Source organism: Callionymus lyra, chromosome 12, assembly GCF_982586985.1.
Source record: "Callionymus lyra chromosome 12, fCalLyr1.hap1.1, whole genome shotgun sequence".
Classification (NCBI taxonomy): domain Eukaryota; kingdom Metazoa; phylum Chordata; class Actinopteri; order Syngnathiformes; family Callionymidae; genus Callionymus; species Callionymus lyra.
Window position 1 is genome coordinate 26,933,458 of NC_141829.1, and position 25,792 is coordinate 26,959,249.

General features: G+C 38.5%; 1 protein-coding gene across 1 annotated transcript; it reads right to left on the reverse strand.

Moving 5' to 3' along the window:
- Window positions 1-259: 259 nt before the first annotated feature.
- On the reverse strand, window positions 260-25,684 carry arhgap20 (Rho GTPase activating protein 20). Its single transcript, XM_087803715.1, has 15 exons — window positions 25,447-25,684; window positions 22,691-22,776; window positions 17,371-17,547; window positions 15,335-15,484; window positions 14,870-14,911; window positions 14,139-14,223; window positions 13,985-14,062; window positions 13,587-13,653; window positions 12,805-13,011; window positions 9,992-10,182; window positions 9,715-9,879; window positions 8,819-8,928; window positions 8,519-8,708; window positions 4,696-4,810; window positions 260-3,924 (listed from the first exon to the last, which is right to left on the reverse strand). The coding sequence occupies exons 1-15, from the start codon at window positions 25,552-25,554 to the stop codon at window positions 2,291-2,293; spliced, it is 3,405 nt and encodes a 1,134-aa protein (XP_087659841.1). The 5' UTR covers window positions 25,555-25,684; the 3' UTR covers window positions 260-2,290.
- Between the last annotated feature and the right edge of the window lie 108 nt (window positions 25,685-25,792).

Here is a 25,792-nt window from a genome sequence, read left to right on the forward strand (position 1 = left end):
AGCTGAGCAAAAAAAGGGCATAGAAAAAAATAAACACATATAATCATTTACAAATGGACTTTTGGGAAGTTGGGTAATTGAAGTGTTAATGGTGAATAGTGATAACTTAAACCAACTATATTCAAAATTGAAAGGAAATAACTTTTTGAACAGTTCCAACAATATAAGATTCTTGCTCATGGTCAGTGCGTTACTTTCATTTTGTACACGTTTTGCGACTGAAAATAAAAAGTCTCAATTTCATTATTGTTTTTAACAACATTTATTAAATCAATGATACTTAGTTTTTTTAATAGGACGTCAGTTGTACACAAATATACAAATGGTGCGGTTGTAGCAAATATACTTCTCTATAAAGAGAGCAGCAGCAGCAGAATGTACAAAAATACATTTTAGATTATTCTTTTTAAAACAAAATAGCAAAAAAAGGCTCACTCAAGTATACATATATACATTACATACGTATATTTGAGTTATTTTATATATCTGTAAATGTATCATAAATACGAAGAATGTACATGTGAACCTAAACACAGTAACGTAAATATGAACATGTCATTAACAAGGCAACATCATAACGAAACAGCTTTGATTTTATGAATTTAAATACTTTTTTAAAACAAAAATACTTAATTTAACATGGTTGATTGAGTTTCTTTCATCAGACCAACAACCACGATGACACTGAAATTAACAATCATTATTATGGACAAAGTTTACATCAATTTACCGACAATAGAAAAACAACTGCTATACACACACAAACGCATAACTACACAATGGAGGAAAGAAGTGCTAGGAAGCAGGTTTAGGTGAGATTCTCCTAAAATTGACACTCCTGCCTAGATCATACGTGTAATGATCACAATATCACCACACACCGACATACACAAACATCAACACGGACCTGGCTTGTTCCCATTTCTTGGGGGAAGAATAAAGAGGATGACATTCCTGTACATTAAAGTTCATCCAAGAATTGCACAAAGTATAAATTGCAGTTGAAGGAAAACGATGGATACACATCAGCTGAGAGCAACGCTCGCCACAGGTTGAATCCAAAACACTAGAATCCCATTTTTAGTATCAAGAGGTGATGAATCCTAGTTACTCTCCTTATGCCATGATGGAACATTAGAATGATACACCTGTGGCTGGTGAAGATCTCTTGTCAACAGTAGCTGTTTGAAGAGCTCGACCTTCATGATCAGTGCCAATGTATAGATGGTTCATTATTTTGGGTTGTAATAAGACACTAAGATAAGATGAAACATTTAACCTGTATTATAATATAAATGGTAAAACTTCATACTAGGAATGTTTTCACCTACGGAGCCCCAGAACTGACATGGTAAAAAAAAACTAAATACTAATTCCTGGCCACAAATTAATTTAGATTATTTTATTCATGAAAGATATGTTAGACTATTGGTAATAATAAATGTATATAAATATTCAGATTTTTAACTAAATAAAATCTAATATTTCTGTTCTTTTCTCAAAAAAAACATAGAAATACTGAGGTATTATATTCTTCTGAACAAAGTCTATGGTGTCAATTAGGTTAGGTAGAACTTTATTGATCTAAATAGTTTTTCCAATTAGACACAGAAATACAGACGATTATTCATCAAAATAAAAATAAGAATTAGGTGAGAATATAAATATAAATTATCCGGCAACACTAAACACAGCTGCACAAGTTTGCTAATGCAGCCGCAAGAGATTTTAAAAATAACCAGGTAAAATGAGAAAGCAGGGATCAAACCCTCGAGTTTTGGGTCTGGATCGCGTGATACTGAGCTATCCTGGCCAGTGAGATCAAGGGGTTAAATGCAATTCATGAATGAAACAATTTAAATGAATTAATGGCATGAATTTATCTTTTTTTTTTAACATGTCATGCCTGGGGCTCCGTATTCATCTACCTCCAGCCACTTGACAAAAAAAAATATAAAAAAAGAACTTTCTCTTTAAAAACACCAAACACTGTAGTAGGAAGTTTCTCTGTCGAGTGTGAACACATCAGAAAAAACGAATGAAACCCTAATTCTCTCGTTCCTGCACAATTTCAGAGATTAAATGATTCACAACCACTAGGTTTTGCACATATATTCATTCATTATATTCATTAAGATTACAATTTTCCACTAAGAACTGTGGAACCAAGTGCAAGCCAATGAACCAGATGTCAAAAATTCAATTGTTGTACCAACTATGAAATCTGTGATAAGAAACTTAAAAGTATACAAGTAGACTTGAAGGCAGACGGTCGTTATAAAATTTGCATTTACACATATGACTCCTCAGCAAAAAACAGCTTGTCAAACTCATCCACTCGTGCCTCACTGCATTGTCGGCTCTGCCACTCCCTTTTCCCCTGAACTATCGCCATGGCTACCTCATGACTCCTCTGCAGGCACGTCGAAGTGTCCACGTTCCCCTGCGAGGAAAAGTAGTCCGTGACTGTGCGGGTAGCAGAGGGGGACAGGGAGTAACTTGGGGTAGACGACTTATGTGTGAGGTCCAGATCAATATCTGACATCTGCAGAGGATTCTGTCGATTACAAAAGCGTCGGTCCAAGGTGCGACTGTTGGAGGGTTTGGCGCCAAGAGTTGCAAACTCCATCTTGGCAGGTTCTGATGCACGGCGAGGAAGGGTCTTGCTCCCTGTACATCCCGCCACATTAGGGGTTAGAGAGTGTGATTTCTGTCTCTTGAGGACAAGAGTGGTCCCACTTTGTCCATAAAAAACACCCTGTGGGGTGCTAACACAATCGCCCCCAACAGGCTTATGTGTGACCTCACTGTCTTGGTGAGGCACAGTGTTCTTGGTCGGTCTGGATTGGCAGGTTTGATCATGAATCAGCCTGAGTTCTTTGACTGTCAGAGGTTTCTCCGAGCCCCTGTAGAATGGGGAGTGGCCTCGCTGTAGCTGCTGCAAAGCCTGTTGGTAAGATGGGGGGCTGCTGGCTCTCTGTTGGCAGTTTCCATTTATATCCAAGGTCTCCTTTGTTCTGATGGAGCCATTTATATTTGGGGAACTTTTCTCTTTTTCTTCTGCTGTGTTTCCATTAGACTGCTTCAGTGACAGCCGGCGATCTTTTGATAGCCATATGTTAGGATGAGCGCTGTGGGGAGGGGCTTGGTTTGTCCGAGATGGATAAGAGTGTGAGGTTTCCTTCTGAGGAGTTGAACTCTTGGGAGAAAGATAGGGTTGTCCAGGGTAGAGAGATGCTGTGTCACCAGATGAAATCCCTCCATTAGAGGTGAAGTCAGTGGAGTACTGTGAGAAGGCAGAGTCTAGAGAGCTGAGGGAGGAGCCTGTAGGGGACGTTGCAGGAGATGATAGACTGGAGCAGCTGGCGTCCAGTCGCAGAGGAGGTGGAGGGGCATGCTTTAATTTCCGTCTTCCAGCGGTCATTACCTTAGTCACTGCATTCTCATGTCTGTAAAGGTTCTCCTTTACCTGAAGTTCAGCCATTCCCTTTGTCAGAAATAGCTCATCCTCCTCTTCCTCTCCTTCTCCCTCAATGGCAGCATCATAACTTGCCTTCCTTAGTGATGCACAAGGCTTGTCAAGTGTGCCAGAAGGTGGTGTGCTGGCAAGTTCTAACGCAGGTTCGGAACTTCTTCTTAACCTTCTGGGACCCTGTGACGAGCTATTTGCCTGGCGGCTACGGGTCTGTCTTACTGCAGGGCTGAACCTTCTGGGTCTTGCCAGAGGGGGGAGCTGCAAAAGGTGGTCCGTCTCAGTCTCAGGATCAGGGTCGCAGTCACTCAGAGTTATGACTGAGTCACGGCTTCGGCTGTCTGGCTTGTCGAGTAGAGGCAGTTGTTCTTGAAACGGAGACTCCGGGTCATCGTTCAGCTCGTTCTCCAAACTGTCGTAGGAGGAATCATTCATCTGGAACGATGACGCATCTAGAAGACACAGATAACGGCACATCTTGAAACAGAGGTAGACAAAGACGACAGTGTCTTTCTCAAGGCTATACTACAAAGCATCCACAGAACTGAAGACGAGGTCAGATAAGTGGCCTCTTAGCTGAATGAACAACGCCTTGCTTCACTGCTGGAGATGAAGAAAACAGAGGACAGTGCTCCTGCAAGTGTTTTATTATTTATGAAAGAGGTGATTCAATCCCCCATAAATCTGCACCTGTGACCTTGGAAATCGCTGAAATTACCCCGGGTCAGTCTTGTGACCCCAATCAACGTTCCTGAAAGAGTCTTGTAAGCAAAGAAGTGCACACTAAAACAGCCTTGTGACAATATTTGATGAGCGTAACACTCAACCCGTACAGGTCAAAATGTCAACTGCAATCAAGGCATTTTGGTTTTTCTCTGTACATGAATAAACTCGATTCTATTCAGGAATTAAAACTGATGAGGTACACACTATCTCACATTGTTGAAATGTTCACTTGGGTGAGGAATAGAAGTCATAAAAATGTTTGGGTTGCCCCCCAATTTAAAGGTTTTAAATGACTGCAGCTCATTTACTTCTCTTAGCTCACAGCCAATGATCAAGCTAAAAAAAGAAACATGTGGCTTTACATTGTACACCACACTTTTCAGTGACAGCACATATGGAAAAACTAACAAAATAAATGCATCAATATTAAACCAGGTGCAAGAATAAACTGAACTCAAATGCTAAGATATGGAACAAAGTATGAACACCGTGTTTACCTGATCCGTGGTCACTGCTGCTGCTCTTCTGGCCATAGGCCTTAAACAGCGAGGTGATGTCTTCGCCCAGAAGGCTGGTGCAGTTCTCGATGAGGAAGTGGACCAGCTCGCACACCTACAAAAGACAGAAAAGAGATTACAAAGTTTATCCATCAACTTCTATCACTTTAGTATCAAAGGGCAATCCTATTACATTGACCTGCTATCATTTGATGCTCAAAGCAGCGTCATTCTCTGTTCTCTTTCATAGGTTTTCTTTTTGCACTAGAGAAGTATGTGACTATTCATGAAGTTCTTTATTTCATTGAATTCATTATCTGGTTTAAAAGCTGCAACACAGGAAAATTACAATGATTCAATACCTTCATGACATCTTTCAAGTTATAGTTTAGCTCTTAGCCAATAGTTGCAATGTTGCTTGACATCTCTTCTGTCTCTTTTACAAAATCTTGACCTAAATATTTCTCCGTAGCAGCATTTTCAAAGAAGGATGTCATCCAATATCTTACACCAGAAAAAGCATTCCAAACTGATCAGGAATAGAGCAGACGCCTTCTGGGTATCGTCTGACTAATGATACATGAATTCTGATGGTATAAACGGAGAAGATGGGGATTATCTCCTGGCTAATATTCTAGTAATTCCATCATCCTCATGACAAGGTCAACAACTCGGGAACTAAACAGCCAGAAAGTCCTATGACAAGCACTGACCTAAATAATTCCATTTTACCAAATTGTGGGAGATTTTTGCTAGAATCTGGCTGCCATATTGACCAATGACTAACTTTTCCAGCATTGGAACCACAACAGAACTCACTGACTCTTTGTGGTTTTGTTTATTTGACCAGATGTTGTTCTCATGCATGAAGTGACTTAGTTTACAAAAGAAGAAGAACAATCAAAACAGCAAGATGCCTTCACATGTGTGCATGTGTTGTGGCTTTTTGATTTTGTTTGGACAAATCCTGGTATTTATTTTTTCCCTAAGTTAATTGTGTTTTAAACAAAATGAAGCTTCCCAATTTTTATAGCTGTTCAGAGATAAATGGCTGCAGCCAGAAAATACTTAACTTAATCATGTCATTCATTCATTAATGAAAATTATTTCTATTTTTTTCCAATCACATTTATCTAATTTTTATTATAAAACTTTACTGTTTCTGTAAAATGGACAATGATTGTCTGGTGAATGGTATTATATTTCTTGAATATTTGACTCAATAAAAATCTTTTTAAATTGTATTTGTATTTTCAAAAGAACAGAGGATAACTTTGTTGTAGGCATAACTTTTGAATCGTAGAATTCAACTTGAGGGCTGTTGATGTATATTATTTACGTGAGTTTTCAAAATATGATTAACTATAGTAAATAAAAATAATTAATATGCTCTGTTATTGTTAGGATCTGGACTTAATTTTTAATCTCTTGGCAGCACAACTTTTGGTATATTGCTTTTAGATTTAATCTGATTGAAAGATGAAAACTTGCAGTTTTGGCCAAAGTTTAACAACTATTTAAAAAAAGAAGACTTATGTTTATTTATTGGTAGATTTTGGTCATGTTAGTTTACAACATCACATTTCATCTTTGTTCAAATAACACAGTACATGTCCGAAAGGGAAAGCAGGAGAATCGAAAAGCATATCTAGTCCCACCCCATTGCTCACAGAACGAAAACTTGTCTTTTGCTTATTACATTTTGACATAAAAAAATATTATTATTATTATCATTTTTTGTTTTTTAGACATTTTAATATTAGATTTTACAACAGTAGCCAACATCAGTCTCATCTTGTAGCTTATCTTAACCTTGTTGATATCTGGACTCTAGCTAACAACAAAATGGATTGACATTGGTTTAAGAGACATTAACTCTTCTCCAAGACCTTCACTGATGGTCAGTATTGACTCACATGACAGCACCGAACATCTGTTTTCTATTCTTTCTTTATACGTCTGTTTACTAGATTGTTGTAATTCTCTCTCGCTCTTTAAATATGCCTCCAGTACGTAACATTTTTCAAACAAAGGGTAAGAACAACAACAACACTAAGTTGCAAACCTTAAGTATATTTTGTTTTATGTTACACTATACTAGTTTAGAGTTTTAATAAGAATTCAATCTTAAAGCCTTTTTAAAGTTTCCATTGTTTACTTCGTTCACTTGTTCACCAACCCTTCCACCACTCACTCAGCATTCCTCAGTCAGACTTGGCTGCTACGTGATCAACAGCACCCTCAGAACCAGCCTTTAGGTGTTTCACAACACTTTTACGAATCAATCCATCAGCACCCAAGTCGGACCCAAATCTCCTTTGAGTCCACAAGACGTTATCATCGACCCTATCTTAAGTGTTTGGGGAAGAAATGAGCTGCAACAAGCCAGAATGTCTGTCAGATGTAGGTAAGGACAGCAAGCATTTCTCCAGCACTCGGGAAACATGATCACACTGTCGAGAGGATCCATGTACATGAGTTACATCGAGTTAGTGGGTCATTTGAAAGAATTTGAGGGGGTCATCAGTCAACACACACATCTGAAAACTATTCAAATCTACCCACTGCATCTGTTTCACCTCTCACTCCACTGCAGTATCTGATCGACTACTGGCATAAATAATAGCTTTGACATTCCGAGCCAGCAGAAAAACACGTTTGTAAAATCATTTCTCAGTCTGTTTCCATCTGTAGCTGATTTTGCCTCAGAAAACCCAAAGTAAAACAATGAAGCGAACATTATTTCAATAATGCAGCCAGAAGGGAGGGAGGGGTGCAGAGAAGGAACTGAATTGGCTAAAAGTAAAAGGTCACGTGCCTCCAGAAGTGGGAAGGCAAGTTTTTTTCCACGTTTTTTTTTTCTCCCGGAGAAAGTGGCTTGGACCGCACACACAAGTGTGAGAGTGATAGTGTTATCACTGAGAATGGTAGTACAGCAAGTGTGAGTGCTGAGGACAAGTTGACTGCAACTTGTGTGTGTATGTGTGTGTTAAACCCAACATAGTGATATAACTATGAAGCTGTCTTCAACAATAGATATTACTACATGTGTGTTTGTGTGTGTGTGTGGTTAGCCAAAATAACTCACTGATCTCTGACACCATCAATTATGATTTCTTTTAAATTTGCTGTCCTGCAATGACTTGACTATTACTTTTATGAGCCTACTTTCATGAACTCCAACAATGTACTCAGTTTGTTCCAGCCACAACCCAGACAGACAGAGATTGACAGAGATCTATAACCATGTCCTGTCAATGAGGCAAGATGATGTTGGATTTTCATCTCAATTTTAAGTTATCGGACATTAAAATGTATCCTTCCAATTTTTTTAATAATTTGTCTTTGAGACTTAAACTGTATTGCGACATGTGTGGAAATTAATCATGATAAAAGTGTGGACGAACAAAGATGTGTGACCTTAATCATGAACTTAAATTGGACTAGATCAAGCTTCACTGGCCATGCTCTCGCTCAAAATATCGCACCTCAAAGATTTTGCGAATACTGCTTCCAGCGGACTTTCGGTGTGAACGTGACGGTGCCTGTTAATGTGTGTCTGTGTGTGTCAGTAGCAGCTGTGTGTTAGTGGGTCAGCTCTCGCTCAGGGGTCTGTGCTGACATCCTCAGGGAAGCCAGCATCAAGCTGACAAATGGTTCTCTGGCAGTGATTATGGAAGTATGTGTTTGAAGGTACACAGTATGTGTGAGTGTCTGTCTGATAACATATATATCTCAAAACCTTTTCTGCAAAGATCCTCTTAAAACTCCTCAGAAGTTTCATCACTCACTATGGATATTTGTGCTCGCAACAGCCTCTTACCTTTTTGGTGCCTTCGCCCTCCATCTCTGGTGTGGTGGGTACAGGAGCCCAGAGCATGCTGGGAGCAATGCAGACACTCAGGTTAAATGCATTCATCTGATTGTCCAGGGCGTTGCCTTGGATACAGTGCAAAACCGACAGGACGTGCCGCAGCATCAGAAGGTTCTCAGTGGGCAGGAGGTGAAGCAACCTGGAAACGATGGTGATGAAGGTGAGGATGGTTGAAACATCAAACACATGAACACTCACTCTAGTAGTGCAGAAGGATTTGAATGTGGTTTGACGGGAAACGTGGTCTACCTGTTGGCAGCTTGAGTCATGTCTTCACCTCGCTCCAGCTCAGTCACATTCATCCACTGATCGTAGAGATCGGAGCACAGCAGGCTGCCTGGGATGTTCCGCAAGAAGTCCTGTGTGCAAAAAAACAGAACGATGACGATTGTGTACAACAACAAGTCATAGGAGATGTTTTCAAATTCACAACTTCACACCTCTATTTTCATACAACTTATGAAATAAATCCAACACGACAATAAAACATTTCTAGTCAGCCGAAGAACAAACTGTATTTATAAAATAACTCCTAAAAATGCGCCTGCAAAGTTCTACAAAAATGTATAGCTTTTAAATGTATAAATAATCTACATACTTCACCGAATGATCATGCTGAATATTTTGGGTCAGAGAGTTCAGAACTACTCATTGATTTTGCAGCTTTTAGTTTGGAAACTTCTGTACCCAAATGTTGCTTCAAAAAATGGTCTTGTTTATAAGTAACACAAACCAAAGTTTGCCTGAAGTTCTGCTTCCTGCTCACTTGGCGTCAGTTTTAAAATCTAAACCAAACAGTTTACATCCGCTGAGAGCATGGGAGATCCGAGTTTGAATCTTCAGATCGATACACAACATTTCTACTAACGCTGCCTCTAGGGGTCGACTATTCAGGATTCTCGTTGCATTCTGGCTATGAATGCGAGCTGCAGTTTGGAGGGGATCAGGGTCTGATGCTGTTGAGGTTCGGCGGAACAATGCACCTTGTGTTTGTAAGTGTGTGTGTGTTTGTGAGCGTGTGACTGGCGATCTGCCTGGAGACAGATTATCCTGTCTAGACTCCTGTGACATTGGACACACATCAGTCGCTCGCAGACAAGTATAGACGAGGACTTTCTTCAGAGGGTCAAGTGTGCGTGTGTTACCTTGAGGACGGCGGCGATGACGAAAACTGACTGGTGTGTGATATCTGGATCCTCCACTCCTGCATCAAGTCTGTCCCGAAGTTCCCGACACGCCTTGGCCCCTGCAGACTTTCTGAAGACTCCCCTTGTGTAAGGCCCCTCCAGGTACAGGAACACCAACATATCCTGGACATGAATTGTTAGTTTTCTCTTCTTAATATACAGCGAAAAACATGAATCATCAGTTGACCAGACAAGGTCCTGACCCCTGCTCCTGGTGTCCAATCATGTGACCTACCATGACAGGCTTGGGCAGGGTAGTGTCTGGAGAGCACACTGAGCTCAGTGGTCGCCCGAACAGCTGGCCAATGGTCGGGGAGAGGGACGTGGGGGACAGTAGCAGACCATCCAGCTGGCTGTTTGAGCCTTTCCAGAAAGGCCAGTTGATCAGTGACCTCTTCCTCTTGAACGTCTTCTGCTGACCCGCTTCTGCAGAAGCACAAAGGAACAGGGAAGTTGGGGTTGAACACATGCTGACACAGCTGGAATATATGTTTAAAGACTTGCACAATTTCCTATCCAATACTAGGATTATTGTGGTTTAAGTTACCGGCAGGAAACCAACCAGCTCACAAAAAACGTCAATTTATAAGTTAAATAAATAAATATAAAGGAAAATTCACTGAGAGAGAGACTTTGCTGTGTATCCTTCTAGAGTTCTGTGTTCATTCATACATGTGTGAATGTTCCTACACAAGCCGGTACAGAGGTATGTGTGTGTTTCCTGTATATGTGTCTTGTCTGTGACAGAACCTCTCTGTTATAAACGTGCAAATGTGCAGAATAACATGAATGTCTACTAACCCTTTACTTTAAATAAAGCCATGGAAATGTCTGACGAGGCAGCATGTTCAGATAAAGTAACATTTGGTATACGCGCATGTGTGTTTGTTATAACATTGAAGTGACTATAAAGTTCCTTAAGGGAACACAATTTTATATGAATGACCGGACAACGTCCACTTTAGGGTGTGAACGACCATTATTTTGATAAAACAACTCAAGCATAAAAAAAATGATTCTGTGATTAATAAACTAGCTATGAAGGTAATTAATTTATTGCAAATTTGACGCCCCTAGTCAAATTTGTACATCTAGAACTGATATTTTGCTGAAGTGCCGCCGTTCAAACTACATTTTTTCAATAACTGAGTGACAAAGTTTGTTTGATTCTCACTTGATATCGTTCTTCACATGATTTCAATTATACAACATCAAATGCAAGAGACTGCTGAAGTTACTCTGTTCTCTGAAGAAGGTTGTCTGAGGTCAGTGTGCAACTATTTAACATTAAAGAATATCTTACACATTGTGATTTATAACACAGGGTGGAACTCAAACAATCCGAGGCTTTTTCAGTGGGTGGGGAATACAAGCACCTCATAAAGCCTGCAGCATTCCGAACATACAAGTAATTATTTACAACCCGCAGTCATGCAGAGTGTTACATATTATACAAAGTGTTCTGGTTTGGTATGAAAAAAAATTAAATAAATCTCAGAATTTCTTTGTACTTTATAGACAAAATTGCACAATATTGGCGTTGCATTATACAAAAAACTTGGTTGATTCCACGTTTCTTTCTACTTTGATACAGACTTTAAACACAAACATATATATATATATATATATATATATATATATATATATTTATATTTAAATATTTTTACAGAACTGTGGATGATTTATTCGCAGGCTGGTTAACATACGAGCTACCTATAGACAATAAGCAAAAGCATGTAACAACAGCTCTTAAAAGCTTTAATAAATGACTCCACGGTATCTCTGAGCTTAACGCTAATAACAAATAGGACCATAAGATTGGTTAATGTATTTATATTTTAATAACTAGATGTCAATGACCTAAAATGTCCTTATTCACTCACTATAATTGCTTCAATAATGGTGTGATATATTTGTCATGTCACCGTAAGAATCAGAGGCTGATACATTTTATTTCTCTAATACTCACATTATTGGTTATTCAATATTAGCAATGGGGCAAAAAGAAAGACAATCTTACAAAACACGATGGTTATTGTATGAAAAAAATTGTCTTGAACAGGCCACTCCTTTGGAGTCTGCCGGCACCACATTGGTGACCCATGCTCTACAGTATGACCAATGATTTGAGCTCTTGGGTTAGATGTGAGTAATGATGCCTGTGGGGCTGGTGCGGTGGCGTTATGTAAGACAGTTATTATTCTAAAGAGAAGGAATCTGTGGCTAACAATGTGGTTGGCGAACTGGAGCCACCAAGACTGGAAAAAACAAAACGTTTTTTTTCTCTTTGCTGTTTCCATGTTCTCTGCTACCACCCAAACTCATGGTATTTGTCCTTCCCTTCCTGATCTTTAGCATTTTGAGATGTCTCTTTCTCAGTTACTCAGTCTGATGATTCGTCACCTCTCTTTCTGTGTGACTGGATTGTTTCTCTTTCCCTCTTCTCTGCTGACCTTCAGACTCACGCAGCAGCAGCCCCGCCGTGTTGTTTCTTAGGTTTTCCATCTTCCTATCCTCACACTCTTCCTTCCCTTATGGTCATTCTTCTACTTTGTCTTGTTTTGATAGTGTATTGTGACTCATTTCTTTCCTACCATTCTAAGAAAACAACCTTCTTATTTCACTTTTGATCCTCATCGAGACCAAACATGGGAGCTGCTTGAGAGAGCGTGGAACTAATCCTTATCAAACAGTCAAACGGATTGATGTGCAGATTGTTCTTTTCATAAGATGTGCTTGTAAATATTTACAGTGCTGTGCTATACCAACACTTCCAGGGATTATATTCTAACGTCTTATTTATTAAACTTTCACATCACATAGAGGACTGAACATTTAAATATTAGAACTATGCAATGAACTATGAGTAATTAAAACTTTGCACATCATTTTTTTAATACTTGTTTTGATGTACTTGGACATGTACTTCCCCACCCTTGTATTAGAGTAATCTCTATTTTTTATAATTATGTCAGACTTTAACATACCAAAAAATACTAGAATAAAGATTATAGAATGTCCTGATGTCTTGTGTTGTGACATTCCTACCTAAGAAGGGGGGCTGGCCTGGGTCGGCCCTGCTTGGCTTGAGAATGAACTGGCACTGTGTGTCCGGAGGGAGACACTGGTCCAGCAGCAGGACACCGGGACAGTCGGTGGGAGTGGTCGGGTCACGTCCGGCTCCCCCAAAGCTAACAGCAGTGCTCCCACTGTCTCGTATGTGGCTCATCTTTATGCTGAAGGGAAACTCGTGGCCTGAGTGAACAAAAAGGTCAGAGTTCAGAGGTCAGAGGTCAGAGGCTGTGGCATGTGCAGAATGAGACACGTGTGCAAAGAGGGGAAAAAAGGTCTGATCATGGCTGTGGAACTAAAGGAACATTGGATCAGTGTGAGCTCCAGAACAAAGCACGCTAGAGCAGGACGGAAATACCACAGTGGCATAATATGAAAATGAACGGCAAGTAGCACCTTAGAGGTGTTAGACAGACAAAATATTTGGATGGGAAAAATATTGACTATTTTATGAGTAAACAGGACCGAAACAAGCAACTTGTCAACATTCACAGGTCAGTTACAATCAGAACTATCAAAATGTTAATGGTCTGCGCCATTTAGTGGATACAAATTCACTCTCTTATATTGTGTACTGATGTTCCTGCTGTGTACTTCTGATGATTTCGATGTATAATCATTGCAAATAAATAAAATGAGGAAGTACTTTTTCTCGATTGTCATGGAAATATAAGTGTTGTAGATTATCAACATCTAATGTTTCAATTGAGTTAGACTTGACAGAAGAAACATATAATAAATAAAAGAGAAATACTCACCAATTAACGGGTAGGGAGGCTCATCCTTGCTAGAGTTCACCCACAACCGGTGGTCTTTAACACACCCCTGAAAATAGAACAATATTTTAATCAACTTTTTTTTTTTTTTTTTTTTTTTTTCCTGTATGATAGATAGTATGAGTTACAGGCTACCATGGTAGCAGATTAGAACATTTCATAGCAACCATTAAGTACTTTTAAGTACTTGCTTCGGGATTAATAAAAGATTGGTCTTCTTAAATAAAACAAAAAGGGTCAGAAGTGGCATATTTTTTGTACACAGAATGTACAAGACGTCGTCAAACAAACACCAGTGTGCTAGTACGAAACTGTTCATTGGTTTATAATACGATATATGGATCATACTAGACAGGTTGAGGATTTCATGTCACACTTACTGATATGCCAAACTGCAGAAGGGACACGCCGATCACATCCATTGTTGTGTCGGTGTTGTTGACAGCAAGGGTCTTTGCCTGGTAAAGAGAAATAGCGTTCACTTTTGGGACTGATGAATCACCAAAACCAGCTTCATATCCTACTGAATCTTACATAAGCACAATTTCCAATATCCTTTGCAAATATCTTCAGCGGAATGGTCTTAGGGTCGTCGTTCTCCTTCCCCTCGTTGATCTGGCTGTGAGAACAGGAATGATTGATGTCAGACAGGAATAGCTGAGCACATGATCATACAGACCCTCAATTGTGTTTCTTATTATATGTTATATTATATGTTATATTATGAACATGCCGTTCATTTGACACACAACCTAACACGATATTTTCGATCACCAATTTTTGCCCACCTACTTATGACCTATTGGCGCCACTGTCCCCACAGTAACCCGTGTTTTTCACTGCATATGTAAAATGTTACTGAAGTGGTGAAATGATGATAATACCCTTTGAAGCATAAAAAATGTACTGTTTCCACAAAAGGAGCTCGTGGCAAACGCTTCTCGCATGTTATCGGGTTTTTTTAACCAAAGTTAGTAACCAAATTATACAACGTAAAAGGGAAATATATATATATTTATATATACTGTATATATAATCTCTCCATACTGGAATGGATAATATTTACTGAATACTGATACTCTCTTTATCATGTTGATGATTGTTGTGTTTGCACATCTGAATCAGTGTCTGCTTCGCTCTAAAAGTGTTCATACATGTGTCAAGGAATGTTTGGTTTAATTTAATAAAAAAAATTCAAATAGCAACCAAGGACGAGAAAATATATTCCTCGCACACAAAAATCGAGAAGTGGGAAAGACAATTACCTTCTGATGAAGGACAACCACTTTTCCTTTTCCTCCCCTGAGCTGAAATGGAAAGTCAAAATATAATTAACCGTACTTGGAGAAAATGGCGTTTAAGACTGTCACTCTGTTACATAACACGGGCTAAATCAAAAGCCGCAGACATTGCTGAAAGCAACGGCTGAATTCCTGCTGATGGAAAACATAAGATTTGTCTGTGTGTCAGGTGTAAACAAAAAAACACAAACTGTGTGTGCGCACATTCTGCTAAAATGTGTGTTTGGTTAAATTCAATGTGGCTGGAATAGTGACAAAATCATGGGTGGAGCCACTAAAGCTTCAGCTCTGATTCTTAACACTAAACAAATGCATCGAAAGTGTCTCATGGAGGAGATTCAGGGAATGATCTTGACATGTAATGCCTGAGTGGCTTAAGAAAAGGTGAATCATCTATGATAAAGTTAAGAGGAGTGTACGTTTGCGTACCTGAATGTGGCCACACAGTTGCAGGTCGGCCATCCCATGACAAAACTCCTGTCAGCACTAGTGCTTCCTTCACACACTTCGTCTATGCAGCTCGCTGTCCACATCTCAGACACTCGCACTCGAGCTTTCACCTTAAAATTAGTGGGCGACCTGAAGAGAGAACCAAAATTGCATCAGTTTCCAGAAAATATTTATCATGTCAGGCAGCTTTCACAATGAGCACATTTTTTGTTTGTTTTAATTATTTAGTTACGCCGTTTAATCAGGTCAAAAAATAAAAGTATGTCCTGGTAAGAGAATATTAAGTCCTTGTTGATATGTTAACAATATATTTTGTGTTAATTGAGTTAAATATAATATGTTTTTTTTACAATGGAACCTTGCTCCTTTTCAAAGTCTTGATTTTACTCACCATTTCATTGTTGATTACACAGAAAACAAATTCAATAGTATAATGTATTCCTCATATATATAAAGGGATATCAAATTATTTTTGGGATGAATTAATTATAACAGTCATAATTAATATAGTTTTTTTTAAATGATACTGTTTTTGTTTACAAGTTGTCTTTTTGTGTTGGTCTTCTTGTGCCTGAGTTGTTTGCGCGAAAACCAGTGTTGGGCAAGTAACTTTAAAATATAATCTTAGTTACAGTTACTATTTACTTATTTCAAAAGTTTCAAAAGTGCACGGGCCAGTGTAAGTTTGGATGCTGTGATTAATCAATTCAGACAAAAGGTAAGAACAATAAATAACATAGGAAAATACAATTTCAAGTGCACTGAATATTACTTATGTGGACATTAGATCACAAATTTTTTGAGAGTATCAACTGATTTTCCCATTGTTTTCCCCTCTAGGACAACAGAAAAGTTTTCTTTACTATTGATCACAGAAACCTTTAAAATAACCCCAAAGAAAACAAGTAAGTGCAACAGTGAATTTAGTCTAGTTTTAAAATATCATGCATTCTTGAAGGCACCAAAGAAATCCCATTTTCATTGAATGCATTATTGATGTGTGTCAAAGAGGTGCAGGGAAAGTTTTGGACATTGATTGGTCTGATGACTTATCATGCTTATTTTTTTAATGCGTTAACTTACATAACTTTATATATGCGTGTGTCTTATCTTATTTTCTAATGATTTGGACAAAAGCAATTTTCAGCCCTGCAGGTGGAAACTAGTCTTGGGGCTAGTCTCAAATATAGCAGAGTGTAAATGTCTACAACTGCATTGGTTCAAATCTATTCAAAATAACAAAATTACTTTATGAATTTACACTTTTTTAAGTTATATTAAACAATATTTTCATCTGACAAAATGAATTTGAACGAAAAAAGATTATTCGATATATTAATTACAGATCATATGAATGATTCTGTCAGCTTTTTAATATTTTGACATCATTTATCATGTTTATTTTATACTTCAGGAATACAAATCAACAACGAAAACGCTAAAAATTCTCTTTCTAAACTCTAATGCTTTCGCTTGAAAAACTGGTGAAGGGGGAAAAAAAGAAGCTATTTTTGGACTTTCAGAGGAGACGGGCTGTGCAGCAGTGTGTCTGCCCACTGTCTGTAATTATAGAGGAAGCGACTCGGAATGAACACATGTCAGACACACATACACTAACACAAATGCCAACACACATTCCTCGAACCAGCCCTGTGTTCAGCTTGAGCGTCATAAATCCAATTATAGAATGGGTTGCTGGTGCTGGACGAGTGAGCTGTGCTCCCTGGCACGTCGTTCAGATCGGACAACAGAGGCCCTTCTGTTTATGACTTGTACACAGTGAGTACACAAGCTACATATAGACTTGCAATGTCCTTAGAGCTTCTATTTTAATGCATGTTTTTGAACTGGGCGTGGAGCAATAATGTTTGTCCTTAGGTTAGAGCAGCTTCATATGGATTCAATTGATGAGGAATAATTATATATTGGGTAGGGACATGACAGAGTTGCATATATTCCTGTCAGCATGTAGTTTAATTTCTGGCTTTAAGATGAATCTTGATAACGACACGTACTTGGCCTTTGTGACGAGGAGCAGATCGTTGAAGAGGAAGAGGTGCCTCCCTTGGGTCTGGAGGCCAGTCTTGAGTTGTGTTTGAGCATGACCGAGGAAGAGGCGGCCGGGACACTCTGCAAGGAATGCCTGGACAAGTGGACACGACTCTGGACTGACCGGAGACAGGCAGCTTTCCCTGGAGGCAGAAAAGCACAGAGAGAAATAAGCAAAACCCACGGGAGAGATTTGTGACACAACCGTACAAGCCTGTTGTTGAACAGCAGCTCAAGACCAAAGATTGTTATATTTACCACTCCTTCAACTGAACTAGTGATCATCCAGTCCAAGCAAGAAGAACAATGAAGACACATGTCTTTCCTCAGCTAAAAACGTTGAAGTTTTCCTCTCCAAGATGCAGGAGTTCAAGTCCCTCATCATAACAGTGATCCGTTTAGTTATTACTTTATTCCCACTTTCTTATAAAATGACTCCCGTGAAGGTGGATGACAAACCTTGATGTTTGACCAATCACAGAAGGGATGGTGTGGTTGAGAAAAATGAAGAGTTTTTTTTTTTGGACAATGAGGGCTTAAAAACATAAATATTTAAATTGAAAGAGTTTTGTTTTGCTTGGTGATCATCTGAGTATTTAAGTGTTAGTTTAAGTGCAGTGTTGGGAAAACCCCATACTATACACATACCTAACTACAGTAAAGATGATTTCAAATCTATCAACTAAAGAGCTTAATTAAAGCCATCTCAAAACTTCCTCTGCTTGAGAATTTACTCACATGAGAATAACAATAAATTAATTCTCATTAACCACCGGGTTGCTTTTGTAGTTAAAAAACAACAACAACATGGATGGTTTCTTTCGTAGAACAAAAATAAGTAGTAAAGATGAGAGGTGTGCCACTCAGGAATGAGGTTTTTTGTTTTTTTTTTCGTAGAAAGAGGAAGTAGTCGGCAACTCCATCCTTTCCTGTTTACACAAGTGACCTGAATCTCTCTGCCTGGCATTTATCTCTTGTCTTCGCATCCGCCATGTGTATACAAACAAGCAGAGCTGCTGTCACGCATGTACACGCCCACCTCCGTCACGAGCCTGAGCACCTATAATCAACCGAGCAACTGGTAAAGTCCAAAACACAAGAATGATTTGAGGCTTCTTCCCTTTGTCATACTGTCCTTTCGCCATGTTAAATAGGTTAATAGTTACATAATAATTAACAATGAAGAGACAATGACACCAGAGATGCGGTCGCCATAATCAAGTTCTCTTTGTTCAACTATGCATGAAAAGGTTTACAGTCTGCTGGTATACACACTCTTTGTTCAATTCAAACTTCAATAAAATGTCCACGGATGAAGTGGCAGCATTTTTCAATACATCACGGCCATTTTATGCAAGAAGATTCTTTCCAGGCTAAGTGGAAAGCAAGAATAATAAATAGATAAAATATTTAAATGCAACAACTTTTACCGTGTTGCTGGTGTATTCATTGGTGGTGATGAGGTAATAACAAAATTTGCATTAAAAGGCAACTCATTTGTTGATTTAAGTGTCTTTAAATAGACCTTGGACCTGTATTGTACTCATCAGTAATTTAAATATTTACATCACAAAATGCACTTAAGTCTAAGAAAATGCGTTCTTTTTCTGAAGATTATTTATCTGTGCTTGGTAGAAAAATGTAAACGAAAGACTACGAAAAAAGGATGTGGTAGCTGTAAAAAAAAAAGAAAAGAGGAGAAATAAGGACATGCAACTGATGATAAATGTTGTTTTGATAAACTATAGAGTTTGTTACTCATTACTGAATATTCCTATATTTGTCAAATGTAAAACGAAAGGTTAATTAAAAAATTTAAATATTAAATTGTGATAAATTGAAATGAATCCACAAGAATCTTGTGATTTATCGTAAATAAAATAGTAATGGTTTGACAGCACCAACATAAAGATTTATCTTGAAATTAGGGTATATAATTTAAATTGACCTAAAATTATTATTATATTTGAAGAATATTGAAGTTGTTTATATTGCAAATTGTGCTTAGCATTAAGTGTTTTAAAGAAATAAATAACTCTAATACAACCCACAGTCCAATAGCAATATATATAATATTGTTTTCCAGCAGTTTTCTTGTGGTTTAAATGTCCGGCTGAGATATCTATGCCCATCTTGATCTGATAAAGAAAGATGTGTAATTGTCAGAGTCAGAAGGAAGGAAATCCGATCGTGTCTTGAGTAAATGAGCTTTTATTGAATCCTACCAAACTATTTACAGGAAGTTGAGACAGGATATTACCAACCATTTTTAATGTGTGCGCAACCATCATAAACCTACGGATGCATGAATTTACATACGTGAACATTTCCTGAATACTAACAGACCTGTTATGAAGATATGAAGTTAATAACTCAGGGCTATGAGCTCTACTAAGATCACTTCAGGAATCTTATCTCAAGCTTCCTCCCAGCATCAGCCCTGATACTCATCTGCTCCTACCACATGACTGCAAGAAGGAATAAATTGGTTTCAAAATATAGACTCGCACTCAGAGAACTCGACCTGAACTCACACCAGTAGGGAGAATAATTGACACAAATTTCTGGACAAGCTTATTAACGGCTACCGTCCTCTTCTGCTCCCATTATCCGAGTCAGTGGCCCAGTCGGTGCAGCCCACACAGACTCCCGTCAAAAAACCTCCCCAAAGAGCCTCTTTCACATCCCGTGGCCCAAAAAAGAGGCGACATCTTCAGTATTCACCACACATCCCACCTGCTGAATGAGAGCTGACAGGCCTTTGAATCTGATGGATGTGCTGCTAATGGTGCTATTGTTTATCATGTGATTTTGATAAATGGAGCATTCCCCGCGACTCGACGTACACGAAGCGTCTTTGTTTGGGGTCTGCTCTGTGGGGAGAACAGTTGACTTTTTGGGGAGCGGACAAAGATCGGTGCATCACAACATACTGATTTCACAATGTCCTCAATTAGCATAGGTCAGGTCAGACCATTCATGAATATCCGTATTCTGCGACCAAACTCAATTTTGGGGCCTTTCTTTAACCAATCTTGACTAGAAAACACTATGACATCAATAACATGTTTCAGTCCAAGTACGGGTCATTTAGGTTTGATTGGTTTTAGTCACTCTGGTTACCTCCCACAGTCCAATGGCATAGTGAGGTCATTTCTGAGCGTTATGTGATTGTCAACGCCAGTGGACCACAACCCCCGGTACGAGTCTGTGATAAATTTGGGATCCAGAGAAAGAAAAAAAAAAGTTATATTTATTATAACTGCCTAAAATGTGTTTCAATTAGAAAAGAAAAACAAACAAAATTCAGAAACAAACTCCTCATTCCACATAAATGATTGAAACACAAACATGCTCACACATTCTCTAACAGCAGAGACACACACATCGCTGCTTTTAGAAGGACATTTGTGCACATTAAGGAAAACTGAAATTTTGTCATACAAGAACGTTTCCAAACACGTGTGTCCTAGTATGTGTTGTTGGCTCTTAGTGACGACTTAGTGTTGAGCTATTTTTCGATGAGGTGTTTGCTGGCCTTACTGGCAGCAAATAAAAGTGAGAGGTCAAAGGTGTTGACCATTCGTGTGTTTCCCTGCTCCAGGCATCTTTATTAGTCAAAGTTGGGCTGAGTCTGAAGTAATAACCCATAATTAAGTCCTCCATGTGCGCTAAAGGCTAAAGGCTCGAGCATAATACCTCTAGATGAGGTGTGAGTGTGTGTGCGAACTATGTGTGTGGAAGTGATGTAAGTGGCTGAGCTGAAGGCTGGAGTGCTTCTCAGCACCTCGCGCTCTGATGGGAAATGCAGAACGTCACGTTGTCACAGTCAAACGTTACCATGAGTAAGACTCGTTTCAGTGGAACCTCAATTCATCAGAGTCAGTTATTCAAGCCGGTGTGTTTGGCTTGCATCATGATCAACATGGGGAGGAATTGAAAAGTCTTACTGGCAGAAAAAAAGCTACAACTGCAGTAGCAGCTTAGGTGAGCCAAAAGGAAAAAAATTGTATGCAAGTGTTGAATTATCAGACTTTTTCTGACTAGCTGCTCATTTTAACAATGTCTAATTTAAAATGAAAACACAACAAAAACAAAGCTAATGTGCAGGCACACATTCCTCTTTTTGTTCGGCTATAACTCAAACATTTCAACACAGAAAACTAATAAAGGTGAGGGTTTTATTTTTAAAGGTTACATTTTTTTTCCCTTAAGCTTATTAGAAAACTAGCTCAAATAATTAGCTAAGCTAGCTAAAGACAAGCTGAGGCCAGATAGCAACAGAAGCTAGTCGATGCTGATTCATAGTTCAGTGATTTATAAAGTGAAATAATATCTTATTTATCTTACATTTTCTAACTAAAAAGGTGTAAATATTTGACAATTTAACCACATATGAAAACCCAACATTGTATGATTAACTATGTATGGAGTGGTATGAATTGTCAGTAAAACTTTACAACTTTCATGTGTATTGTTACTGTGGTTGGAATATGGATCCAAGTGCAGCTCATAAAACACATGAGCAATGAAAGGAACTGAACACATAGTAAAGAATCTCAGAGAAGCCCAGCATATAGACATCCACACTTCACAGAACACCTCAGATTCATCGGCGAAGGAGGTGTTGACCCTTCGAGACCTCGGGACTGGCGCCTACCCCTCCTGTCACGAGGTCAGAGGTCAAGGGGGACAGCTGAGACTGTCTAGCTCTGGTTGCATTCAAGACTCATCGCACGATGATTCAAGTGTTTTGACACGAGAATCGTAAAACGGTGGTTATGGAAGTCAGTCTTAAAGTCAAGAGCAGCTGGTAATTATTGTTGCTCTCTGTGTCTTTAGGACACGGTTAGAGGTATAGGGAGAATTTGTGATACTAGGGTGATAAAAAGTAGGATATCATGGCCTAACTAAATTGATAAATAATTGAAATCCCTGCTGAGCCACACGTGAGTCTAGGGATCGACGTGATGTTCCAGTCAAAATGCAATTGATGCAAATTTTGACTGAGGAATGTCCACATATTTTACGATAATTAAGTAATAATTGTTTTAATTTTAAAAAGTCACAACTACTGTAGTATAACTTACTGAGGTTGTTATTTAAACTAAGTTCTTCACTATATAACTCTGTCTATACGACCCACCCAGAGAATCTGTGAGTGTCAGGTGACAACCAAATTTTTTTTTTATCAATGGGTTCGTGAAATTCTTCGACACAACAGTAAAAATCCGAGTCAAAGTCGATTACTCTTTTTTTCGCTGGTGTGGGTGAACCAACCCATACCTGGATGTACTTTTGGACCTGGTAAGTGCTTTACTGATGACAAGTGATGGAGCGGATTGTCGTCTCTGTGCCAGCGTCTTCATCTTCTGCAGAGAAAAGGAAATGGATTAGTTTATGTTCTCTAGGTCCATAAGATATGCATAGCACATAGCATGTTGAGAAAATTAATATTACGTATATATTCTACCAAAAAAATACAGTTTCCAAGCAAACATTTGAACACAGATTGTTGATGAACAAAAGAATGTTATTGAAATGCAGCAGAGAACCAACAGGTGATGACTGAAACATGTTCAACTAGGGTCACATTATAGTGCTCGTTTTACAGTGAGGATCGGAATCCAGCAGGGCTGCTATTTGTCACTGTTCCTGTTCGTAACTTTTATGGATGCTAAACACAGTAAGGGTGTTAGGGGGCCTGGTTAAGTGTTCTCAAATTTGAGTGACTGCTTTTAACGGATCACGTGGTCCTTGAGATAACCAACAGTTGACACTTTTAATAAAATTACATTTTAGAAATTGAAAAGATATAATCTTATCTAGATTACTTAGATTACTAAATTATTAAAGTCAGATTATACTGGTACTTAGTTTATTCACAACACAACAACACATATATTATTGGAACGCCAGATGTTGCTGTTGAGGCCTCTGGAGATGTCATGGGGCTTTCAACAAAACCCCCTTACCCTTAACCCTGCTCAAAACCAACCATGAATATCCAAAGGATACTTTCTAGTCTTACAAGCTCGACAAATGATGTCTTGTTTTGTTGTGACACCATTATGAAAGTATGTCATCACATTGTTAAGTCTTTCTTTAATATAAATGATTTGCACCAATGAATAAGAATTAAGTTAAAACAATAGCCATAGTAACATGTGTTTTGTCCTCTTAATTAATTGCTATTGAATAGTTAAAATGCAATAAAAACAAGTGTGATTTTAGAAAATTAGATGAACTTTGAGGGGTGAAAACAGAAGTGGACACTGAGCTAATAAAAAAAAAGGAGGGAGGAAACTGTGATGGAAAGTAAAAAGGAAATAAGGAACAGACGAAATGAAGAAACACGTCCTGTAATTGCACAATCTCACAGACGTTGTTTACTGTAGCACAATATGGCTTATATAAAATAAATACAATTGAACACTTCTTCGCTTAACTACGTCACAAATCTGAGCTTCTGGGTCAAGGTGAACAACCTCCCTGGGTTGATTTGAGTGTCCCATTAATTGATATTGGACCTTTATTTTACTTATCAGTATGTGTCTTTGTGCACAAAACTCCCTTTTGGTTGCTTTTCTTACATTCGAAAATGTGCTTAAGCCCTGCCCAATCAAAACACTTAACTGTTGTTTACAATAACCACTCTTACTCTGCTGTGATTGGTCAAGATTGTCAGCACACGTCATCGAGTCTCCAATTCCAAAAGACTTATTGTATAAACAAAGTGGGACGTGATCAAAGCTGGCTGGAGGAAGAGTGAAGCATCATTATGTCATAATGGGCTTCACTCTCGTAACCTCTCACTTGCTGAGATTTTAGACAGGGTAGGATTTTATAAAGTATTAACTTCAAAACATCGTCATGATGAGGGACTTACTGCATCTTGGAGAGGAAGACTAACATTTAAAACATGAAAGCCATGTGAGTGGACATCGATTGATCCGGTGAATTGTATAATATTTAATTTTTAATTACAATACTTTATATGGACCGGATGTTTTATTTTCTAATGATTTGAAAAAGAACCCAGTAATATTCAGGCCTGCTGTAAAAACTAAAGGTTGCAGGCAGCAACACTTGACTAGTCTCAAATTCGGCAGAATTTAAACGGCATCTGTTCAAGTCTGTTAAAAAAAGAAGTAACTTGAAACTTTTAACTATACATCAATTGTTTCATCTGCCAAAATCATGAATTTAAATGAAAATAACTAAACACCTACATAATGTAACAATCTCCTTTGCAGATGGTTAAAAATGCAATATAAATAAAAAACACAAGACAATGTTGAACAAATAAGAGGTAAACAATTGATTATTAAAACACAGATTTGATTGGAGAGTCACCATGATTTGAATAAGGTGTCACTTTGGAGCGTGTAGTTCCAGGTCCACCTGTAAGAGGGCGCTGTTCACTACCTCATTCAAATCAGCACAAATCTGGTCACAAACATTCTTGAGATATTGAAATATTGATATTGTATATTGAAATTAAAACTTATTGATTTATGATCCAGAGAGACACGTCGACGCAGCGAGGTTTCCTCTTCTTGATGTGACTCCTGACTGACAGTCAACAATGAATCACTGCCAACATGAGACACACGCACGCTCACACGCGCATGTTTGAAAACTAGATTGAGATTACTTAAATATCATTTCTAAATATTGGAAAAATGACACAACATTGCTAGAAATGAACACGTTGACAAACAAAGAACACTTTTAAAAGGGAAGTAACATCTCATTTATGAACACATTATGAACACTATACATGTATTATAGGATCTATAATCCTGTTCTAACGCCAAACTTTCATTGTCATGATATATTTTTTATAAAATGGTTGGACATTTTATTAAGACATGTTTTAATTAGAATTGAGTTAATTACTAATTAGTCACACTATTTAATAAATACATTGAGTTTTTATAGCGGTTGAAAAAATAGCGATTTAAGAATAAAACAATAAAATATTGAAAAAAAAAATCCTAATGTACGGTGAGCATCTAACAGGAGAACAACAACGGTACCTTTTTGTTGTCTGGAGGCGTCTTGCTCTCTCCAGCCAGAGAGTCGGTTCGGTTCTGACCCATGGTACCTTGCTGAGGTGACATGCTGTCCATCAACACCACATACATCCACCGGGCCGAGCGCACCGGAACTGGAATAATCCCATGATATCAAGAGTAAAGTTCCTGGAGGTGAACGCGAGCACGATCCATGACAGCGAGGAGCAGAAACACACCCGCGAGACTCCACTGAGGCTGATCTGAGTCTGACTGCACACACACGCGCACCGAGGGACCCACGAGCCACGCGCGAGGTGGCAAGTTGGAGGAAGTGAGTCCATTAACATCCGGTTTGACCCTCTAAAGT